Consider the following 22,253-nt stretch of genomic DNA (forward strand, 5'->3'; position numbering starts at 1 on the left):
TTCTTTTTTTTTTTCGTTAAAAAGATAGTAATTTACTTTGTCAAAAAAAAACAAAAACAACAACAAAACAAACAAAATGGTTATTCTATGGAATCTCAATTTTTTCAAAAAAATAATAAAGTAATTTTTTTTTTTAAAAAAAAAATAATTATTATAATTTCTCTTAAAGAAGTTAAAGAAGCGAGTATTGCTAAGCGAGCGTTTCTAAATATTGCTATTTTCCTTTAAAGAGACTTGTAAATATTGTTAAAGAACCTTGTAAATATTGATAAAGAGCCTTTGTAAATATTGTTAAAGAACCTTGTAAATATTGTTAAAGAGCCTTGCAAATATTGTTAAAGAACCTTGTAAATATTGTTAAAGAGCCTTGTAAATATTGTTTCTTTTGCTATCTTCCTTTAAAGAGCCTGATAAATATTGCTGTTTTCCTTTAAAGAGCCAGTAAATATTTGTTTCTTTAAAGAGCCTGATAAATATTGCTATTTTCCTTTAAAGAGCCGGTAAATATTTGTTTCTTTAAAGAGACTGGTAAATATTGCTATTTTTCTTTAAAGTGCTTGGCAAATATTGCTATTTTCCTTTAAAGAGCCGGTAAAGAGCCCGGTAAATATTGTTAAATGTTTCCCTGATCGATAGATACTGTTAACGTTACTCTTAACGTTACTCTTGGCAGCATATCCCTGATCGATAGTTTTACTCTTGGCAAAATATTGTTCTGATCGAATACTGTTAATGTTACTCTTGGCAAAATATTTTGTTCTGATCAATAAATGTTCCCCTAACTGAACTGATAGATACCATAGATATCATATAGATACAATAGTTACAATAGTTACATAGTTACAATAGTTACAACTTACAATAGATACCATCAAAAATTTCGAATTCAAAAAGATTTATTAACCTTAATTAAAAATAAGAATAAGTTTTGAATGGTTATACACTTTGATATATTTCCTTAAAGATAATAATCATTCGAGCTGCGTCGTTCACATGACAATTGGCTTCGGTTCCATAAAAGTACAATGATATAAGGTATAAAATAAAATTCTCCGATTATTATATCATTTCACCTAATTATAAACATGTATTTATCACATTTTCGGACATTTGTCTTTTTTTATAAATGTCTTTGCATTCAACTCGCATTTTTTAATTTTAAGAAGCATTTTTTAAATTATTTTATTTATTTATATAATGTCGGCCATGCATTTTGCATTAATGAAATTTAAACATCAACCCTAAAAAAAGTATTTTAACATTTCATCTTTATAATAATAATAAAAAAATTAAGATTTTCAAAGTCAAATTTTTTCTTAAATTTCTTTTTTTGGTTTAAAGTGTTTTTTATTGTAATAATAATAATAATATTTTTTTTTTTGTGGTGTTGTTCCAAGTAAACATAATATGTAAAATTTATAAAATGTGGAACACTTATCTTGCATATACTTTTTTTATGAAACAAAAAAATATTGGTTTATAATCGATATTTAATATAACTCAAAAAAAAAATATTATTAATAATTGTTAATTGGAAATATAAAAAATCCTTCTGGGCCAGGTTTGTGTTTATTTTTATTTATTTTACGCCCGATTTGATATATATAATTGGACAAATGATACTTTGCATGATTTTTAAGTTTTTATTTTATTTTATTTTTTTTTTGTTAAAAATAGAAAAATGTTTTTTTTTTTTTGAAAGGCTTATTAGGAAATGTTAATTTAATTACAATATTGGTCAAAACAACTAAATATTTCACAACAATCATTGGCCTTTAAGTAAACAAAAAGTAAAAATAAATATATATGCGAAAATATACGAAATATGTGAAATACGCGTATAAAAAGGAAATGCATTAAATTAAACCCGGATCAAGCGAACGTTTACCGTAATTTCCATATGTCAGACATTGGATCTTCATTTTATTTATTGCATTACAGTACATTTTTGAACCCTGCGGGATTTCGTTGATCTCAACCAAACACTATTTTTAAACCTTTATTTTTTTTCATACACCACAGAAAAAAAAAAAATAATTTAATTACTTTATACTGTAAGTAGATGATCAAACTATCTCTGAAAACAAATGCTTTTTTTTTTTAAAGTTTTTGTAAATCTTTTTTTAAAAAAATCACAATAAAAGTCATATTGCATATATGTTTGAACGAACGGGGACCGGCATATTACCGGTAATGCATATCAATGTCTCACTAAAATAAAAAGGTACATTCGTGATTTGATATTAATTAATCTCAAAATTTTTGCATTACTTACGCAAGTTTAACCTATAAATTGTTTTCTTTGCGTCACATTCACAATAATTAATTGCCATTACTTAATTGATTTTTATAATGCAACATTCCAATTAGAAAGTTTCATTTACTTGAACGGGTAATATTTTTTTCTCGAAAAAAAAAAAAAATTTTAATATGCAAATCATTTCTTCTGTTATCTACTTGTACATTGAGAAGAACATTTATCTTATATAAAATGGGTTAACTGGGAGGATGTGCATGAATGTGAAATGTGATAAATAAAATGCATAAAAAAAAATTACAATTAACTAAATTCATTTATTTCGAACCAATTAATTCTTTCTCTTTTTTTCTTTTATCATTTATTTGGATCTTTACATATTTCGTATTTTACGTATTTTACGTATTTTACATATTTTACGTATTTTACGTATTTTACATATTTTATGTATTTTACGTATTTCGTATTTTACATATTTTTACGTATTTTATGTATTTTACGTATTTCGTATTTTTTTACTTATTTTACATATTTACATATATTTACGTGTAAAAATATAAAATTATCATTCTTACTTATAAATGTTTATCAAAGTCATTTTCAATATATAAATACATATTTTTTCATAACAAAACGTGAAATTTTTATGCAATTTCTACTACATTCAGCCAAAAGGAAAATAAATATTTAAATTAAAAAACAAGTCCTTGCATAAATTCAATCAAGATTACCGAAATACAATTAGTCAATAAAATAAGATTTAAGGTATTTAAGATGCATGAGACTTGCTTAATTTAATATAAATATCAACGAATTTAAATGAATGAAATTTAATACCGTATTATAATCAGTCCAACGCGTTGTTTCCATATGCAAAAGATTTATAAACAATCCGTAATTAGTTTTCTTTCTAGCAAATTGAACGCGACATTATTTTTTTTTTCATGAATTTATTTGGTAAGTAATATAAATAATATAACGAACATAATCAGGGGAAGAATTCAGGTAAACCAAGGTTTCGAAATAATTTTTATGCATAACGTTAAAAAAAAAAAAAAAAAAAAAAAGATCTACGTTGTAAAACTCCGAAAATACATCAAATAATCACGTCATAAGATCACGTGATCAATAAAGTTTATGATACAATCGGGGATATGAATTGCCTAATCAGGATAAACATATATCCGCAAAGTTTTACAAATCAATTTGTCACGCCACCTTAGGAACTCACTTATTCTCTACGATGGTTTGTTTCTCTTGTTAATAAAAATAATTAGACGGACACTACCGTTCCCACGGTTCACGGTTTATTCCGAAAATTTGTATTTAATTCACTTAAAAAGAAGATAATTATATGTGAATACTTTTCGCAAATAAAGTAATGAAGATTAGCAACAATTACAGGAGCGGGTCTGATCATCTTTTTTCTTTCACTAATTAGGTTGGTTCTTTTAAAGAAACTTTTGTTAATAAATAATAATAATAATGATAATGATAATAATAATAATAATAATAATAAAATAATAATAATAATAATAAAATGTAAAGCTGTAACAAGTTTAAAATGTAACAAAGTTTCATATCGTAAAAAAAAAAAAAAAATAATTTTATAAATAAAATAAAATAAAATAAATGAAAAAATGGGATGATCTGGCAAAATTTTTGTTGGGGAAATTAACGCGCCGAAAATAAACAAAATTGGTCATAAGTTCCAATAATAAATATAAACAAAGGAAATATATTATATGTATTATATTGATTATATGTCGCAGTTAATGACTGCGCTAATTATATCATTATCTAAAGGTTAAAAATGTTATTATTTCCAATTCCGAATTGGTAATTGTTTATAATAATAAAAAAAAAAAAATTCTATTTTCATTGACTGGAATTTATGGAATAAAAAAAGCGCATTGAAAAAATCGACTGCGTAATGTATATCCTCATACCAAAACGGCAAATTTTTTATTCGAATGTTTTAAAATTTTTTTTTAAATTATTTTGGGAATTATTATAAAAAAAAAAAATTGGTTCTCTTTGACCTTTTTCTTTCGAAAAGAACAAAAAAAAATGCTTTTATTCGGTTAGATTGGGCAGGGTAACTTTTTACGCCATTTCTACTTTTGTTTCTATGGAAAAATTATAAATTTCTTATTAATTCGAAACGGTATTTGCCGGTTTTTCATGGTTTTTCATTGTGAGTCAATGGGAATTTGACAAATAATTCGTAAATTTCCGCAGTAGAGAATCAAATCTCCATATCTTACCAATTCATTGACGAATCTTCTAGTTAAATGATTTTTAGCTCGGTGTAATTCAAAAAAAAAAATTTTTTTTTTATATTATAATATAGAATTCCTTTTAAAGATATAAATATTTCAAAAATGAACTTTTTTTTTTTTTTCGAAATGTCACAAACTTCTCACACCGAATTTATTATTCACATGTATGTTATGTGAATGGCGATCTTAATGTATTTTTATTATAGACATATAAATAATTTAAATAATTTTAGGTATTTTATATAAAAAAATTTTTTTATTATTATTTTAAATAGAAAAATCTTTTTTTAATAATCCAATTTATATTACAATTAAAATAAAATATAAAAAAAAAAATAATAATTGCGTTCAAATATAAATAAAGCAGATGAAATGATTTTTTTTTTAAAGAGAATTCGGAAAGCAAAAAAAAAAAAAAAAAAAGACAAAAAATCTTGACTCATATAAAAAAAATAATTTGTCATTTTCCGCATTAATTTAATTTATTTACAATAAATATTATAATATATTACACACATATTATATATATTCATATATTATTATAATAATAATAATATACTATATACACTGTATTATATATTGTATTACATATATACAAAGTTAAAAAAAAAAATTTTTTTTTCTTGGCATATTGAATTTTAAAGTAATAATCCATATTACAATAGAAATTTCGTAATTTCTTAAAATAAACATTGATTATTTCTTTTTTAATTTAATCGGATATAAATTATCATAACTCCGAAATTTCCCTCATACAATCATATATAAACAACGCGCAAAGGTACCATTCTTTCTTGTCATAAAAAACCTAAAAAAAAAAAAAAAAATTTTTTTTTCGTTTTTTACTAAAAAAAAAAAATAAATAAAACAACCCACTAAAAAAATAATAATTTTTTATTTTTTATCAAAAGAAAGAATGTCCTCAAATTTATTAATGCAAGTTCCTATTACTACTACTAAGGGCGCCAAATTTGCGCCACCACTTTCACCACCTTTATCTCCAGATTCAAATATTTTTAAAAATTCGGAATCATCATCACCGTCATCATCATCATCATCATCATTGTCTAATATTATAAATGAAGTTGAACATGTCGAGATTATTTCCAATAAACCAAAACCAAAAAATAAATATAGAATGAGACTTTGTGATGCTCCTCCGGAATTACTGGAAATGATAAAACGTTCAGAAATGAAGAATGAAAAGTCTTTACCGGAAAAATCTATCACTTCTAATACCGTTGTAAAGACCGTTTCAACATCAACTATAACAAATAATTCAAGTTTTCATAAAATTATTACCTCTGATGAAAAAAGGCACAGATTTAGAAAGAATCCTTATCCAAAGAAAGCTCCTTCTAAATCATCTCCTGGGATCACCCTTCAAGTGGATGTTTACACGACACTTAAAGAAGATCCAAAAGCTTTATTGAGAAGAAGTGATTCATCAACAACATCCTCAATTTCATCTAGTAGTTCCTTTTTATCATCATTCAATGATAGTTCATCAGGTACAGAAAGTTCTCCACCACAATCACCACAACGTTCTTCATCAAAGAAACAAATCACTAAAACTAAAACAAAAACGAAACGAACAAAACCAATTATATCTGAAAGAAAACGTAAAGGTAACAGTCTCGCTAGAGTTATGGCAGATCGTGGTCTCTTAGAATCAACCTTAACTCCTATAGTTGTAGCAGGAGAAATTAAACCAATTCGTATACCACCACCTCCACCAATGCAATTTGATGAATTAATGAAAAATATTGAACAACTAAATCTTGATTTAACTGTACTTCAACGTATAAACCCAAAAATCAGTTGGAAAGGACAACCTTTATCCATCTTGCATTTACCTCATTATAATTCATTACATTCAAAAGAAGCTCACGTAGCTTCAACTTTAAGACTTACTCCTGTTCAATATTTAACAGCCAAACACACATTAATTTCATCTGCAAGGAGGTATGTACAAAAATCACTTCCGTTCCGTAAGAGTGATGCACAGAAACTTCTTAGAATAGATGTTAATAAAGCAAGTAAACTCTGGGAATTTTTTATGCAAGTAAAATGGATTTAATTAATTTAAGATTGTGTTATCATATAATGAAACGTTGAAAAAAAAAAAAAAAAAATAATAGATACTTATAAATATGCTTAGAATAAAAAAAATTTAATAATATTCTTGTGTAACTTTTTATATACATCCCCCTATCATCATCCCTATTTTCTCTTTTTTTTTTTTTTTTTAATCTTCTTTTCCCCACTCATGGTATCTTATAAGCCACACACATACATTAAATGAGCAAACATACATTATTAAATGAAAATAATAAAAAGATTTTTAATTTAAACAAATTGTAAATATATAATTACATAGATTTTCTCTCTTACTTCTTATTATGGAAATTGATTCTTACTTTAACATTTTTTTCTTTTTTTTTCCTTTTCTTCTTTTCTTCTTTATATTTTCTCATTGTAAAATTCATGATGAAAAATATCATCGGTATAGATCCGAATCAATAAATTAAAAAAAAAGGGTTAAGCATTTTTTTTTTTTGTGCCTACTTACATACTTACATACTGCGTAAAATAATGAATTTTTCTCACGCTCATTAACTTCCTGCAATAGGATGTGCATTTGGTTTATTATTATTAAAAATTTATAATAAGTTAAAATACGCATTTAAAAAGGATTAATTTAAAGTTATATCGGTTTTATTGAGGAAAAAATCGTAAATTGAAAAAAAAAATCAATGAAATTTCACCATTTTTGTTAAATTAAGTTAAATGATTATTATGCTGAAATCTCTCCAAATTTCTCGAAATTCTATTTATGCATTAATTGTCTTGCATTTGATAAAATTGTGAAATTCACAGAGCATCGCATTATCTCTCTCTTGATAATCTCATAATACTGCGGACTAAAATAGAAAATAAATTATTTTATTTTATTTATATAAAAACAGGCAAATATCCTAATGGATAAATTAATTATCTCTTTTGGTATCAATGATCATCATTTTACTTCTTTTTGAAGTTCGGTTTCGAATTTACTTTTTGTTCATTTCATTGACTTTATTGGTATGGATTATGTTTGTGGTAGTTGTCCTTTGTTTGTCAAAAACAAGTCAGAAAATCAAAAAGAAACGTTTGGTGTAAAAAAAAGTTTTTTTTTTAGTTTTTTTTTTTTATACGTTCTTTGTGTTTTTTCTTCTTATTTCTCATTTCTCATTTTAATTTTTATTGTTATTTTTATTTTTTTGATTTATGCAAATTTAGTAACTTGTTTACATTTTAATAAAAGTCATTTTACTTGGCGATTTTCAATACTTGGCAAAAATTTTTAACGAATATTTTTTATTCATTAGATTCTTAAAAATAATTATACATTAAAATGATGGATGTACGGCTTTTCCGTACTTTTGCATTTCATAAACATTTTTAAACGGTTATATTAAAATTAAAAATATTTACGAACGATTTATTTTTTTGGCTAAAAATTGGGCGCAGTGATAAAATCGCCATTTAATAAAAAAAAAAAAAAGAAAAAAATAGATTAAGATGATAATTCATCACCTTTGATAATTATTATAATTATTCATAAAAAGAAAAAAGTGACACAATCTTATCAATTTTTTTTTTTTTTTTTATTAAAAAGAAAAAAATAATTATTATATATTTTTAATTACCGGAATCTTACATTTGCATACTTTTTGACCCGTAATTTTCACCGCATAATTTTTAAATGAATTCGTTAGTTTGAGGTTCAACAAATTTTTGAATTAATCCGTTAAAAAAAAAAGATTTTTCTTTTAAGGAATATTTATTTATTTATTTATTTATATTAAGAAAAAAATGTATTGTCTTTTTATAAAAAGTTCATTTAATAAAATCTTTTTTCTTTATAATATTTACTTTTTTTTTTTTTTTTTTTTTTCTTCGAATTAGAAAGGAAATTATTTTAGGAAGGTTTCATTGAAACAAAATGTAGATCCATATTTATTTTTATTTAATCTAATTTTCGTCTTGGCATACAATAACACTATAAGCATTTACAGCCAAACAGCCATAATCTATAATAATCTAAATTTTCATCTTTTTGGGATTCGTACCATGATATCCTTTGTTCTTAATTTGAAATAATAATAAAAAAAAAAAGGATATCATTGATAATCCAAAGAAATCATCAGTTTTATTTTAGTTGAAATCGGAAAATAAATTTTTAAGGATTATTCTAACGTTATTTTACTTGGTAATTATTATTTATAGGTTTCACCAAATTATTAATCAATAATTAGGGTAGGTATACCTGACCCCAAAAAAAAATGATCATTATTACATTTTACTATTATTAATTATTAATTAAAAATTATTATCTATGATCATGTGACCCCCATATAGAATGAATTCATTCTAATAAAAAAAAAATATATTTTTTTTAAAAAAAAATTAAATAAAAAAAGAAAACTTTTTACCCTTCTAAATTTAGCATTTTCATTAAAGAACAATCCGATATTTTTTATTTTATATCATTCCTATAATTGAATAAATTATATTAAAAAAAAAAAAAAAAGGCGTAATTTTTTTTTTTTGTTTCGGCGTGAAACAATTCATAAACAAACAAAAAAGAATTGTTTCGTCCTTTTTTTTTCATTCATGAAAGAAAGAGGAATTTTACACATGTTAATTAAGTGATAATCGAATGATAACTAATCTAAACAATGACTTTTCTTTCTAAAAAATTTATAATTATTTAAACGAACGCGATTCTATACGTAGCTTAGTTAATAACAGAAACAATAATTTACTGCGTATAACATTTTTTTCTATCCGTCGTACCAACTACTATTTGCGAATACAATAAGAGATGTATCATGCAATTACGTAGTTTACGAATAAATGCTAATCAGATATATAAATTCTTTTTATTACCGCAGTTTTTTTTTAAAGTTTGACATTAAAAAGTGTTTACATTGGGCGTTTACATAACAACATTTACACTTAACATTATAACATTACAACAATTACCAACAAGTTTATAATTGTTCTTTCCCGCCATTTAGAATTCTTTTTTCCGAAGTAAATTCTAACCAAATAAATCATTGATAAACTTCCATAAACGTTTTAGCCTAATAATTCTTTAATAATGCCAATGACTATCGCTGACCTTTTTTTATTTTCTTTAAAAAAAAAAAAACTTTTACTTTAAAAAGAAACGAATTCGTTCTTTATGGAAAGAAATATCTTTTTAGAAAAAAAAAAAACTTGAAACATAACCTGATTATCAAAGAATTACGGAATTTCGGAATAAAAAATTTCCTTAAAAGTTCAATCAAACCAATAAATATTTATTTATTATTTCAAGAATCTTTCAAGATTATTTTTATTTATTAAAAATTCATTAATAATTATAATTATTAAATCAAAACGAGAGAAAACATGTTCAAATACGTATTCTCATTTTAACAATCAAAAATTTTTCATTGAAAAAATTGCTTAAAGTAAATAATTTCATTCAAAATGGTTGGATGTAACATTATCGGATGATTGTTTAAATGATGGTTATCTCCTAAAATGAGTAAAACAAAGTAATTTAAATTTAGGAACTCGGTTATTATTATATTATGGTAATCAGGAGAATCAAATGATATTTAATAAAGAAATTTTCATGCAATTTTTTAAGTCCGAAAATTAATTCCGATAAGCTTATATCATCTTTTTTTTTTAAAGTTACTTTTTTTTTTGGTGTAAATAATTATCGATCAAAAGGTAAAACGTGTATTTTTTTATTTTTTACTCGGTAAATTTTATTCCGTTTGACAAATTGACAAAGTTTGACAAAGAGTGTTAAACGACATTGGCTAGTGGTTCTAATGAGTGCAGCAGGTAAATCATATGATTCAAATGTGTTAATGTGTTAAAATGCGCCACCCTTCCCTTTTATTCCTTATAAGTGTATTAAATACCATAAATATACACTCTTCTTTATCGGGTTTTAAAAAGTCCCGAGGGGCTTTTTTTATTATTGAGATACGTTTCATCCGTTCCTCTTATCATTGAAAAAAAAAATATTATTATTATGGTTTAATCGAGTCAAGTAACAACAACATATTTTTATATCGTACGAGAAATATATTTGCATTTTGCATTTTTTTATTTTCTTAAAGAGAAAATTTGTTTATTTTTCAAACTCTTTTTAGTTAATAAAATTATTATTATAGCTATTATTATAGTTATTTATAAGGAGAATGAAAAAAATGTTTGTTTTCGTAATATTTTGATTTTTAAATTAGTACATTTTTTTTTTTTTTACTATGATTCATCATTGTAAAATAAACTTAATTTTCTAAAATTTAATTGGTTAAAGAAAAAACTTGTCCATATTATTAAATAATAATAGTAATATAATAAAAAACAACCGAATTTATTATTTTTATTTTTTTTTTTGAAACAAGATAAATATCTAGTATCTTAATATATATAAGTTTTTTTTTTTATTATAATGATTAAGGTTAGAATCCGATCCAGGGTTATTATTTTTTTAAAAAAAAATTTTTTTTTTTAAAAAATAGAAATAAAAAAGAAAAAAGGGTGGCGGTGAAAAGGTGGCAAATGTATTCCATAAATGTATTACAAAAGGTTTTATTTCCTTTTGATTCCCATTTTATTTATATTATTATTATTATCATTTGACTAATTTTTATTCTATTTTTTTTATCTTATCTTTTTTCATTCTTTCTTTCTATTGAAGAAGTTAAAAAAGCCTTTTACTTACAATAAAGACATTTTTTAATACATGCGTCAGAAAAAAAAAAAAAAAAAGTGTAATAATAATTACTATTTATGCATAACGGCGTCGTCTTATTAAAATTGAATAAATCTAATATAACCAAAAATGCGTTCATTCTTTTTTAAAATTCCGTACAGAAAAAAAAAGCGAATGATAAAAAAAAATTTCGTAAATAAAACCTATAAATTCCTCATTGAAGATATAAAAAAGGTTATATTTTTTTATGTAAGGGTCCAAATATATCTTTTTAATTATAATAACCATATTTTTACAATTGATGTCCTCCACGATTGTATAACAACAAAAAAAAAAATTGAAATGTTGAAGATCACTGACTAATTTTGTAAATATTTTTTCATTTGCGGGAAAAATTAAAATGAGAAAAAAAAATTTTTTCTTTTTATTAGATTGGTTCGATTTAAATGGTTGAATGACGGAAAAAAGTCTCACAATCTTTTTTATAGTAATTATTCGCTCTTTTTGATTACCAAAATTACTAAAAGAAAAAAAAATATATAAATTTTTTTTTTAAAATTTAAATTTAATAATAATATTTAGTGAGATATTATGAATGATATGTCCCCTGTTACATTCTTTAAAAGAAACGCACGCCATGTAAACAAAAATTAAAATTGTTTTTCTTATACGAATAGAATGTGTAAACAGTAAAACATTTTCTGTATGATACAAATTGATGTGCAACATTATTTCTATTGTGATTTACCATCAAAAAATAATAATAATAATAATAATAAAACAGTGAAAAAGATCGATAAAATCAGATCATCAACAATAACTCCTGCTTATAATTACGTATGTTTACATGTATTTTATGTATTTTTCAAAACAATTTTTAATAATCTCTTTTTTTTAAAAAAAAATATTCATGCATTTGAATGTATTATTTTATTATTATTTTGAATATGGTTTGAAAACAGATAATCTTTTTTTTTAAAAAAAAAAATCGCATCACAAAGTACACGAAATAATTATTATTATTAGTAGTCTCCAGAACTACCTGCTTTGTAAGCTCAGTTTTAATAGGACCTTTTTTGAATTGACGAAAGACCAACGAATAACGATTATGTACAAATCTTATCAAAAATGTTTTAATTTGACATAAATATAGACGAATGTAGACGCGAAAAAAAAAAAATATTTATCGGATACTTCCAAATTAGGAAATGTTTTTTTTTTGTATTATTTCGAAAGTAATTGAATCAATAGTGTACACGATTCATAATTATATATTGATTTATTTGATTTGGTTCAAATAGTTAAATAAATTATAATATCTTCGGTTAATAAAATCTTCGTTGATTCGGTCAATATCATTAATAGCATTTAACATTGAATAATAGTAATCTTCGTTGATTCGGTTCAAATAGTTTGAAATAACATTAAAATAACATACTAATCTTCGTTATATACGTTATAAATATATATTAAACAGGAACTAATTTGCAAAGTTTATTCTTAAATAAAAGTTGTACCATTGACACAAACAAAAACAAAAAAAACATGATTATATAACTCAAACCGTTTACTTTTTTTTTGTAAAACCTAAAATTTGTACCAATTAAAAAGCATTTAATGTACCGCAGTAACAATGCTATAATGGCGTGAGAATAATAAATGCATCCAAATTATATAAAATTAAAATTTTGTTGATCGAATAGCAAGTTTATTTAAAGTCATACCACATTTTTGTATTGGGCGAATTAGGAAGAGTACCAGGATCTAATAATAATTTTATTATTGAGTTCCCTTAATGCCACGTTCCTTTATATTCTTTATAGACGCATGAAATGTGTGACCGAACTACTTCCTAAAATATCTTCCAAACAGAATAAAAGAAAAATGCATAACCTAATAAACAACAACGGTAATTTGATTTAGGGATAAAATTGTTGAAAATCTTTTAATCACGTGAAATTAGGTTTTTCAAAGTGATATCATCATTTTGCAATAGATTTTTTTCTCCCTGTACGAAGGCGGTTTGGCGCATTTTAATAGGGTCATATTGATGAACTTTTTTAACTTGTTTACAAAATATTTTTATAACATGTGACCTATATATCATGTAATCCGATTTAAAAAAATTTTGAACCTTTCGTTCATTCTAATGTAATGAATTTTTTTTTTTCATGGGGAGGACAGATGGGGTTGGTTCGTGGATGATAATACAAAGAAAAATGAATTTCTTAATTCGCCTTTTGGTTAAAAAAAAGAAAAATGAATATGCATATTTAAGTATAATAATGCAACATTCACACAGAAATCACAGAAATCACAGAAATCAACAGCATTTACTTAAATGGTGTTACGATGATCATTTAATTATATATTTTCCTTGTTCAAAAAGAAGTAATTTCAATAAAAAAGATTCGATGATTATAAAATTGCATAATTTTTTCTTATCAATTAGTAACATTACTCAAAAATTACTAATCATTGATAAATAAAGTTAACTAGATCAACCAAAAAAGGTTTATTACATTTTGAAGATGTAGTATTTTTTTTTTTGTGTATAAAGTTTTTATTATATGAAGTTGGGGAGATTTAAAAAAGATTAAAAAGATTAAAAGAACTTGAAATGAATTAAATGTGGGAGTAATTGTTAATTGATGTAGTTGATTGTGTTATTTATTCCTATTTGAAAACGAATAGTTTGGTAAATAATAAGCAAACCATATGAAAGACCATATGGAAATCAAAGCATTGGTTACCACTTTTGGTATATAAACTAAAAAAAAAAAATGTCCGGTGATGCGTAATGTGACACGTAGTGTGATTGCGTGATGGAACTGCATACTTTTAATGGCTCCGGCGCAGTTAACGAAAAAAAAATCATAAAAAAATTACTGCGCCATTTGAATAAATTAATGACGAGATTATTGTAATTTTTTTTTCAACGGCGTTATATGTTCCTTTGCATAACATTGCATATAAAAAAATAATTGATATTTCCGAAATTAAATAATAAATACGGCTAATCACTTTTCCCTAGAAATTATTTGTTGAATGAAATGATGGGCCGATTAAAATATCCATCCCCTGAATAATTTCAAGGAACCTCAATAAAACAAAAAGTATTTCTATGCTTATAATTATTATTACATGAAAATAAAAGAAAGATGATTTCGTTCGCATGAATATTTTTTTTTTTTCGTTTATTAAAAAAATATAAGGCTTCTTTGGTCATTGCGCCTGTGCGTAGTAGTGATAAGACATTCGTTACTTTCTATGGAAAAATGGCAATTTTTATGTAACTTATAAAACCAGAAATTTTTGTGGCTTATTGTTTCGTTACGATTTATCATTGGATTTAGAAATATCGAATTTCGGTGATTGCCAGTTGCAATTTAAATTTTTAATTATTATTATGACATCATTAAATTTGAATAATTTTATTTAATTTAATTTAAAAAATCATGTTTGATTTTTTGAAAAAAAGAGGGGGCTTACATTTTTAAATTATATATAGCCAAGAAATCATCCAGATCTTCGAATTGGCATAATAATTACAAATCAAGCAGGTGATAATGTATGAGGGAACAAAAAAAAGAAACTTAATTAACAATCTTTTTTTTAAAAAAAAAAATTTTAAAAAAAAATAAATAAATAAATAAATAAAAAAATAAATAAGAATAAAAAAAAAAATTTAATTGAAACCCTTTAAAAGTTAACAAAAGTTAACAATTCAAAAAAAAAAAAATGTTACAATTTTTTTAATTTTTTTTTTATTTATTTTTTCTATTTTTTTTATTTTTTTATTTTTTTTTCTCTTTTTTCTCTTTTTTCTCTTTAAGAAAATAGAATTTCTTTAACAATCAAGAGGTAATTACATGTTGTGCTTTCTTATAACGCATTGAGCAACCAAAAATGGACGATCTATTTATAACATAGAAATTTAGAATTAGAACGACTCAAAAACTTGAAAAAACCAAGAATTCCCTGGTAAATTCTTGAAATTATTTCAAAATTCGAATAAACCATTGTAATGAAATAATTTACTAATTAGAATGATAAAAACCGATTCACAAAAATATTCTTTTTTAATTAACCAAATATTTTTTTTTACTTGAATGATAAATTTTTTTTTGAAAACCTTTTTTTTTTTATTACGTTTTAATAATTGTTACGGAATGTATAAATTATAATAATCATTTATAAACACAAACAATACTTTGAGGAGTTATTGGCATTTTAATAATTTCATGTTTATTATTACAAATGATTTCAATCATATGGATTTAGTAAAATTATAATAAGTGATAATAATATTATTTTAAACATGACATGAATCGTCAAAACCATCTTTTTTTTTTAAAATGACCACAATATAAATAAATTTATTTTAAAAAATAATTTTTTTACAATAAGTAATATATTTAGAAATTGAATGAGTAATATAAAATAAATATATATAATAAAATTAAATAAAATCGACTTGATATAGAAAATTACTTTATTTATGTTGCAGATTAGCACTAGCTAAATTTCCATTCAACTCAAAAAAAAAAAAAAAAATATTTTTTTTTTAAAACATTTTTTTTCCTTCTGAATTGTTTCTTCGCTGGAACATTTTTTTTTTGTTATTCATTTTAGCAATACTTAATTTAAATTTTTTATTGTAAGGGGGAAGGGGAGTACAATAAAAAAAAATTTTTTTTTTATTATTATTATTTCAATCCAATATATATAATTATTTATGATATCATTATATAAAATCGGAACTAAATTATCCATTTTTTTTTTTATTTAATTACTTGAAAAAAAAGTATTTATATTTAAAGAGCTTAGTAACCTGACCACGTTTTTTTTTTAAAAAAAAATATATATAAAATTTTTTTTTTTTTTGAAAAAAAACAAATAAATTATTTTTTTTCCTCCTTTTTTAACCCCCTCTTTAATATCGATATATCTTATCAATTCTTTATTTTTTTTTCATAAAGAAAAAATTTATTTTCTTCTTCGAATTTATCGTCATTATTGTAAATTATTAAAAAAAAAAAACTTTTCTTACCTTTTTTTTTTTTTTTTTTGTTAAAAAAGAATTAAAATAAAGTTTCTTTACATAGTTAACATATTTAGTAAAACATAAAACCAAAACAATTAAAAACTATTTTCCTTGAAATCCGATTTTAGTTTTATTTTTATCGGAGTACATTATAATCATTCCGAATTCATTTACTATATAAACAACAGTTTTTTTTTTTATAAAAAAAAAAAAAAGACAGGAGATTATTCTTGAAAAAAAAAAATTTTTTTAAGCCCCAATTTCACAAATTTCACAAAAAAAAAAAAAAAAAAAATTACATATATATATATATATTAATTAATTGAGGAAAAAAAAATTTTTTTTTTCTCCGTAAAAAAAAAAAAAAAAGATTATGTCTTCACAATATATGCAAGGCTCAAATTTCTTGGAGGTAAAACCAATTCCACCTATTTCACCTCCTCTTTCTCCAAATCCATGTCCTTTAACTAGAGAAATGACTCAATCGAATAAAAATGATGATTTAAATAATAATCCTCTTGAAAGAGGACCAAATGAACCGCAACAACAACAACAAGAGCAACAACAGCAACAACAACAACAAGAAGAAGTAAATAATTTACCAAAAATTACTGTCACTCAAGAAACTTCATCATCAAACTCTCATTCTATTACTTCTTCAATACCTCGTAATAAATATAGAATGAGAATTTGTGAAGCACCAATAGAAATTTTAACATTAATTAAAGCTTCCGAAGAAGAAAAAAATAAATCAACTGTTTCGTCAAATAAAAAATTCTTTGATGTATCAACTGCGGTTTCTGCGTTAACTACAGGAGAAGTACCCGCTGTCCCCGACATCATGGGTAGTACAAATGATAAAAACAGTTCTTCATTAAATCAATCCTCCAGTCATAACAAAGGTCGTGTGATCATTACGACGCCAAATAATACAACAACGGCGCAACAAACAAGTCAACATAAAATGATTACAGATAAAAAAAATAAAAGAAATCGTTCTAGAAAAAATCCATATCCAAAAAAAGCACCATCAAAATCTTCACCAGGAATAACTCTTAAAGTTGATGTTTTTACACCATTTAAAGCGGATCCAACATCACTTTTAAAAAGTGATGATCCACCAACAAATTCCAATTCAACAAATTCATTATTCTTTGGAGATTTTTCATCATCTGACTCTTCGCCACCAAATAGTCCAAGATTAACATCTAAAAAACAAAGAAAAACAAAAACAAAGAGATCAAAAAATCATGTTTCAGAAAGAAAACGTAAAGGAAATAGTCTTGCAAGAGTAATGGCAGATCGTGGCTTATTAGAAACAACTTTTAATCCTGTTTCAACAACTACAGGGGAAATTAAACCACTTCGTATTCCACCTCCGCCTCCAATGCAATTTGATGAATTAATAAAAAGTATTGATAAATTAGGTCTCACAACAGAATTATTAAATAAAGCAAATCCAAGAATAAACTGGAAAGGACAACCTTTATCGATTTTACATCTTCCACATTACAATTCTTTACATCCAAAAGAAGCAATTGTGGCTTCAACACTTCGACTTACACCTGTTCAATACTTGACAGCAAAGAATACTTTAGTTTCATCAGCTCGAAGATATATACAAAAATCTTTACCATTCCGTAAAAGTGATGCTCAAAAACTTCTTAGAATAGATGTCAATAAAGCAAGTAAACTTTGGGAATTTTTTATGCAAGTAAAATGGATCTAAAAAGAAATTCGGAATTTTCGGAGTATAAGGGCTGTACAATTTTAGTTAAAGTTTAATTTGGCGCAAATTTTTGACCTTTTATTTACTCCCCTTTAAGGTTTTCTTATCACTTATTATTACATAAATAAATTTGGCATAAATGGTTTCATTTTTAGAGTTTATTTTGAATAATAATAATAATAATAATAAATAAAAAAAAAAATTTTTTTATTTTTTTTATTTTTTTTTCTCTTTTTTGGCATTTTTTAGATAATTATTGTACATATAAGATGGTAATATCATTTTCATTCATCCTTAGAGAATTATTAATTATGGATCTCTAATATTTTTTTTTATCACGTTTTTATTTTTATTTTCTAAATATATATATATAATATATATTACATATTTTTTTTTCTTTCTTCTTCTTCTTTATATTACCTGAGAAAATCTGAGAAACAAATAATATACAAAATAATAAAATTAAAAAAGAAAACATTGTATAAAATGTATAAAATCGAAAAAATAATAAAAAGCAATAATTATTTGAACGTTTGTAAAAAAAAAAAAAAAAAAAAAAAGTTCCTTATTGAAAATTAAATTTTTTACAAGACTAATAATAATAAATTGTAAATCATTAAAAGAAGAAAAAACCTTAATTACAAACCAATCCCATTTTGATTTACCAAATAAATGTTCCCCCCGTAAACTTTAATAAATTGACACATTTCCCACATCGTTCACACCACTTTTTTAAGAATCCAACCGATAAACGATATTTTATTACGTCAGATCATTTGTAACACGTGATAAACTTTTTTTATCTACTGATCTATTATTGATCTATCAAAAAAAAAATATATATATATATATATATATTTTTTTCTAGATTGAAAAGATAAATTTTTTAAAGATTAATCTCAAATAATAAAACGGGTAAAATTATTACTCCAGATTTCCGATTAAACATGGTAATATATATTATATTATATTGAATTACCTAATATTTATTCTATTTTATAACCTTTTGATATAAACAAATCATTATAATAATAATATTAATAGAAATTATAGTAAATCACAAATTATCTTTAATTGGGAAATTTTTTTTTTATCAATATCCAATCGGGAATTTAATGTAGTCGCATGTTTCAACATGTAACACTATAATTTATTCTAATGACTTTTCCCTTTTTAATCCATTTAAGGAATTAAGTTGGTACAACGAATGTTATTCTTTCTGTGGTGTATTTTTATTTTTTATTTTTGAGAAAAAAAAAAATCGAAAGAAGTAGGAAAAAAAAATAAATAAACTTGTTATTTAATGTTTGTTTTTATGAGTTTTATTATGTTATTTCCATGAAAGGTAAATTTTAAATACTGTAAATATGAATCAAAACTAGAAATAAAACCGGAGTTTAAAATGAGAAAAAAAAGATCTAAATATTTTGGTTTTCTTTGTCGAGTAACAGAAAAGGATATATTTATTTACCAATTATCAAATGTTTTTATATTAAGTTTCGTGAATAATCTTTTAATAAATATATAAATATAATATAATAAAACGATCAAATCTATTTACGTAATCGGAATTTCCGTTATTCGTTATAAATCTTCAAAACTATACAATTTAAGGTAATTTATTTATAAAAAGATATCTTCAAAAGATAAATGCCATAAAAAAAATAAATAATATATTAAATTATCGATATACAAAATTATAATAATTATAAAAAAGATATTATATAATAATTTATCAAAAAAGATTTCAAAGATTTTAAAAAAGATTTTTTAGTATTTGGAGATTATAATCAGATTAATCACGTAATTCATGATGACTAGAAAATCATCAAAGTGAAATAAAAAAATTTTTTTTTTTTTTAAACAATAAGAAATTTGAATAATATTGTTTTGAATGTATTTCTTCGTTTGACGGAAAATGCCGTTAAAATCCTTAATTAGGAAATTTATTGTACAATCCAAAAAAGAAAGTATCAAAGAAATCTTTATATCCTGAGTCACGTCACTAATATCCCAGCTGCGCCTTTTGAATAATAATTTAAGGTTCCAAACTTTATTTACTTTATATTTTCATTGATCAATGTTTATTTTTTTTCAGTGTGTAAAAATGTGTAAAAATGTGTAAAATGAATCCTTTCAAACGTTTCATAATCATTTTTCTTTTAAATATCACTCAATTTTTTAATAACTAATATTCCTCAACATATCAAAACAAAAACACAAGTTGCACAATTAATTTCTTTAATTTACACAATGTATTCACACTGTAAAAAGTACTTTATTATTAAAATACCCTAAATGATTTGATTTGATATTTTATTTATTAATTTGGTTTAGTTGATTCTTACAATAATAGTGCTTTATATGGAAATTTGAATGAGGATTACCAGGTGTACTTCTGCGAGTGATGTGAAAGATACCTGTGTGTAACTTGACGCATCATTACGTTTTTTGAATATTTCTTTAAATCAACTTCCTTTATTCATAAATTCAAAAAAGAAGAGAAAAAGAAGAAAAGAAGATATATATATATATATATATATATATAAAAGGATATCATTTATAATATATATATATACATACATATACATATATATATATATAGATGCATGTACATAATGATAATTTACTAACCAATTTTTTTTTCAAATTTTTTTTTTTTTTTTTTTTTACAATTTAGCATTAATTTTATCATTTTTTAATATAGCAAGACCATTACCTAAAACTATAGAATCTCTTTCTTTAGCTTTAGTAATAAAAATAACATTAATTTCATCCGATTTTTCACTAGGTACTTTCCACATAAGAGTTTCCAAAGTATCTCCAGGAAATACAGGAGCTGTAAATCTAACTGATATACTTTTCAATAATTCAGGATTATTATTAGCAAGATGTTTAATTATTGCATGAGCTGCAATCCCATATGAACATAATCCATGTAATATAGGTCTTTCAAATCCTAATTTTGGCGCGACTTTTGGATCTAATAAAGGTTTATTAAAAGGATTAATAAAGGTTTATTATAATATACTTATATAATAATAATGAATAAATATAATTATAGAACACTCATGTACTTTACCTATGTGAAGTGGATTATAATCACTATAATCATCAATAAAGTTTAAAACTTATTAACTTATTAATAGATTAAATAGATTAATCAGTAATTACTGTAATTAAGTTCATACTCACCCAGATAATCGATATAGTATAGCTTGATTTTTACTAGTTGAACAAACATCGACAACATCAGGTTTTTTATCTTTAGGTGGCTTATAACTAGGACTTTTTTGGCCTTTTGAACCACCAAATCCACCATAGCCAACAACAAAACTTTGAGTAGTTAGTACACAATATTCTTTATCAATCTTTGGATCAACTAAAGTATATGTACGTTCTAATAATATTCCTTTTCCTTTATCATATACTCCACTAAGTTTACTACGTAATTCAAATTCTCCGGATGTAGGTAATTGATTTAAAATTTCAATTTTTTGTTCTCCATGGACTATTCTATTTGGATCCATATCAGGTAATCCTGGTGTTGGTCCACTAATATTTATAGTTTCAGCGAATAAATTTACATCTGGTGAGTCACCTTTAAGAAATAATACAACGGGATAAGTCGGAAACGGTGTAAAATTCTTATCTAAAGTTTATAAAGGTTTATAAAGTTTATAAAAAAGTTTATAAAAAGTTTAATTAACGCCTAATCAAAAATTGTCCAATTATAATTAAATTAAATTTAGTAATTCAAAATTAATCAAACCTAGTTCATAAAGATATTTAAATTCATCTTCTTTAACTCCGATTGATAAAGCGTACAAAATAAGATCCCGTTTATTAAATGAAACCTGTAAATATTAAACCTGTAGTGATCAATCAAATGATTAAATAATTCCAGAGATTATAACTTTAATTAATACCTTTTGAGGTGGATATTGATGTCCAACGGCTTTATTTACATCAACTTGAAATTTCGGCATAATTTCAAAATAAAAAGAAAAAAAAAAAAAAAAAAAAAAAAGATATATAAATATATAAATAAAATATAATTTAAAAAAAGAAAGATTTTTTTTATTTAGAAAAAAAAAAAATTTTTTCTTCTTTTTTTCACGATGATCTTTTCACATTTTACTTTAAAAGGGAATATTGCTTACTCATTA

The 22,253-nt window shown here is 23.4% G+C and overlaps 3 protein-coding genes across 3 annotated transcripts; 2 read left to right on the plus strand and 1 right to left on the minus strand.

Annotated features, from left to right (window-relative positions):
* The first annotated feature begins 5,335 nt into the window (after positions 1 to 5,335).
* OCT59_022648 (uncharacterized protein) lies at positions 5,336 to 7,051 on the plus strand. Its single transcript, XM_025310417.2, has one exon. The coding sequence runs from the start codon at positions 5,456 to 5,458 to the stop codon at positions 6,617 to 6,619; it is 1,164 nt and encodes a 387-aa protein (XP_025182625.2). The 5' UTR covers positions 5,336 to 5,455; the 3' UTR covers positions 6,620 to 7,051.
* An 8,863-nt stretch (positions 7,052 to 15,914) lies between these two features.
* Positions 15,915 to 18,273, plus strand: OCT59_022649 (uncharacterized protein). The gene has a single exon (XM_025315518.2). It carries the CDS (start codon positions 16,729 to 16,731, stop codon positions 18,082 to 18,084), a length of 1,356 nt encoding a protein of 451 aa, XP_025182626.1. The 5' UTR covers positions 15,915 to 16,728; the 3' UTR covers positions 18,085 to 18,273.
* A 2,097-nt stretch (positions 18,274 to 20,370) lies between these two features.
* Positions 20,371 to 22,091, minus strand: OCT59_022650 (uncharacterized protein). The gene is made up of 5 exons (XM_025315519.2): positions 22,014 to 22,091; positions 21,857 to 21,941; positions 21,280 to 21,736; positions 21,167 to 21,189; positions 20,371 to 21,067 (listed from the first exon to the last, which is right to left on the minus strand). Exons 1-5 carry the CDS (start codon positions 22,071 to 22,073, stop codon positions 20,754 to 20,756), a joined length of 939 nt encoding a protein of 312 aa, XP_025182627.1. The 5' UTR covers positions 22,074 to 22,091; the 3' UTR covers positions 20,371 to 20,753.
* Positions 22,092 to 22,253: the final 162 nt, after the last annotated feature.

The sequence above is a fragment of the Rhizophagus irregularis genome, chromosome 31 (assembly GCF_026210795.1).
Source record: "Rhizophagus irregularis chromosome 31, complete sequence".
In the NCBI taxonomy this organism is placed as follows: Eukaryota; Fungi; Glomeromycota; class Glomeromycetes; order Glomerales; family Glomeraceae; genus Rhizophagus; species Rhizophagus irregularis.

Excerpts from the sequence above, each read along its gene's own strand:
- OCT59_022648 (XM_025310417.2), top strand. The coding sequence starts at position 5,456 with ATGTCCTCAAATTTATTAATGCAAGTTCCTATTACTACTACTAAGGGC.
- OCT59_022649 (XM_025315518.2), top strand. The coding sequence starts at position 16,729 with ATGTCTTCACAATATATGCAAGGCTCAAATTTCTTGGAGGTAAAACCA.
- OCT59_022650 (XM_025315519.2), bottom strand. The coding sequence starts at position 22,073 with ATGCCGAAATTTCAAGTTGATGTAAATAAAGCCGTTGGACATCAATAT. Across the intron at positions 21,737-21,856 it reads TAAATATCTTTATGAACTAG|ATAAGAATTTTACACCGTTT; the intron begins GTTTGATTAATT and ends TATAAACTTTAG. Across the intron at positions 21,068-21,166 it reads TTATAATCCACTTCACATAG|ATCCAAAAGTCGCGCCAAAA; the intron begins GTAAAGTACATG and ends AACCTTTATTAG.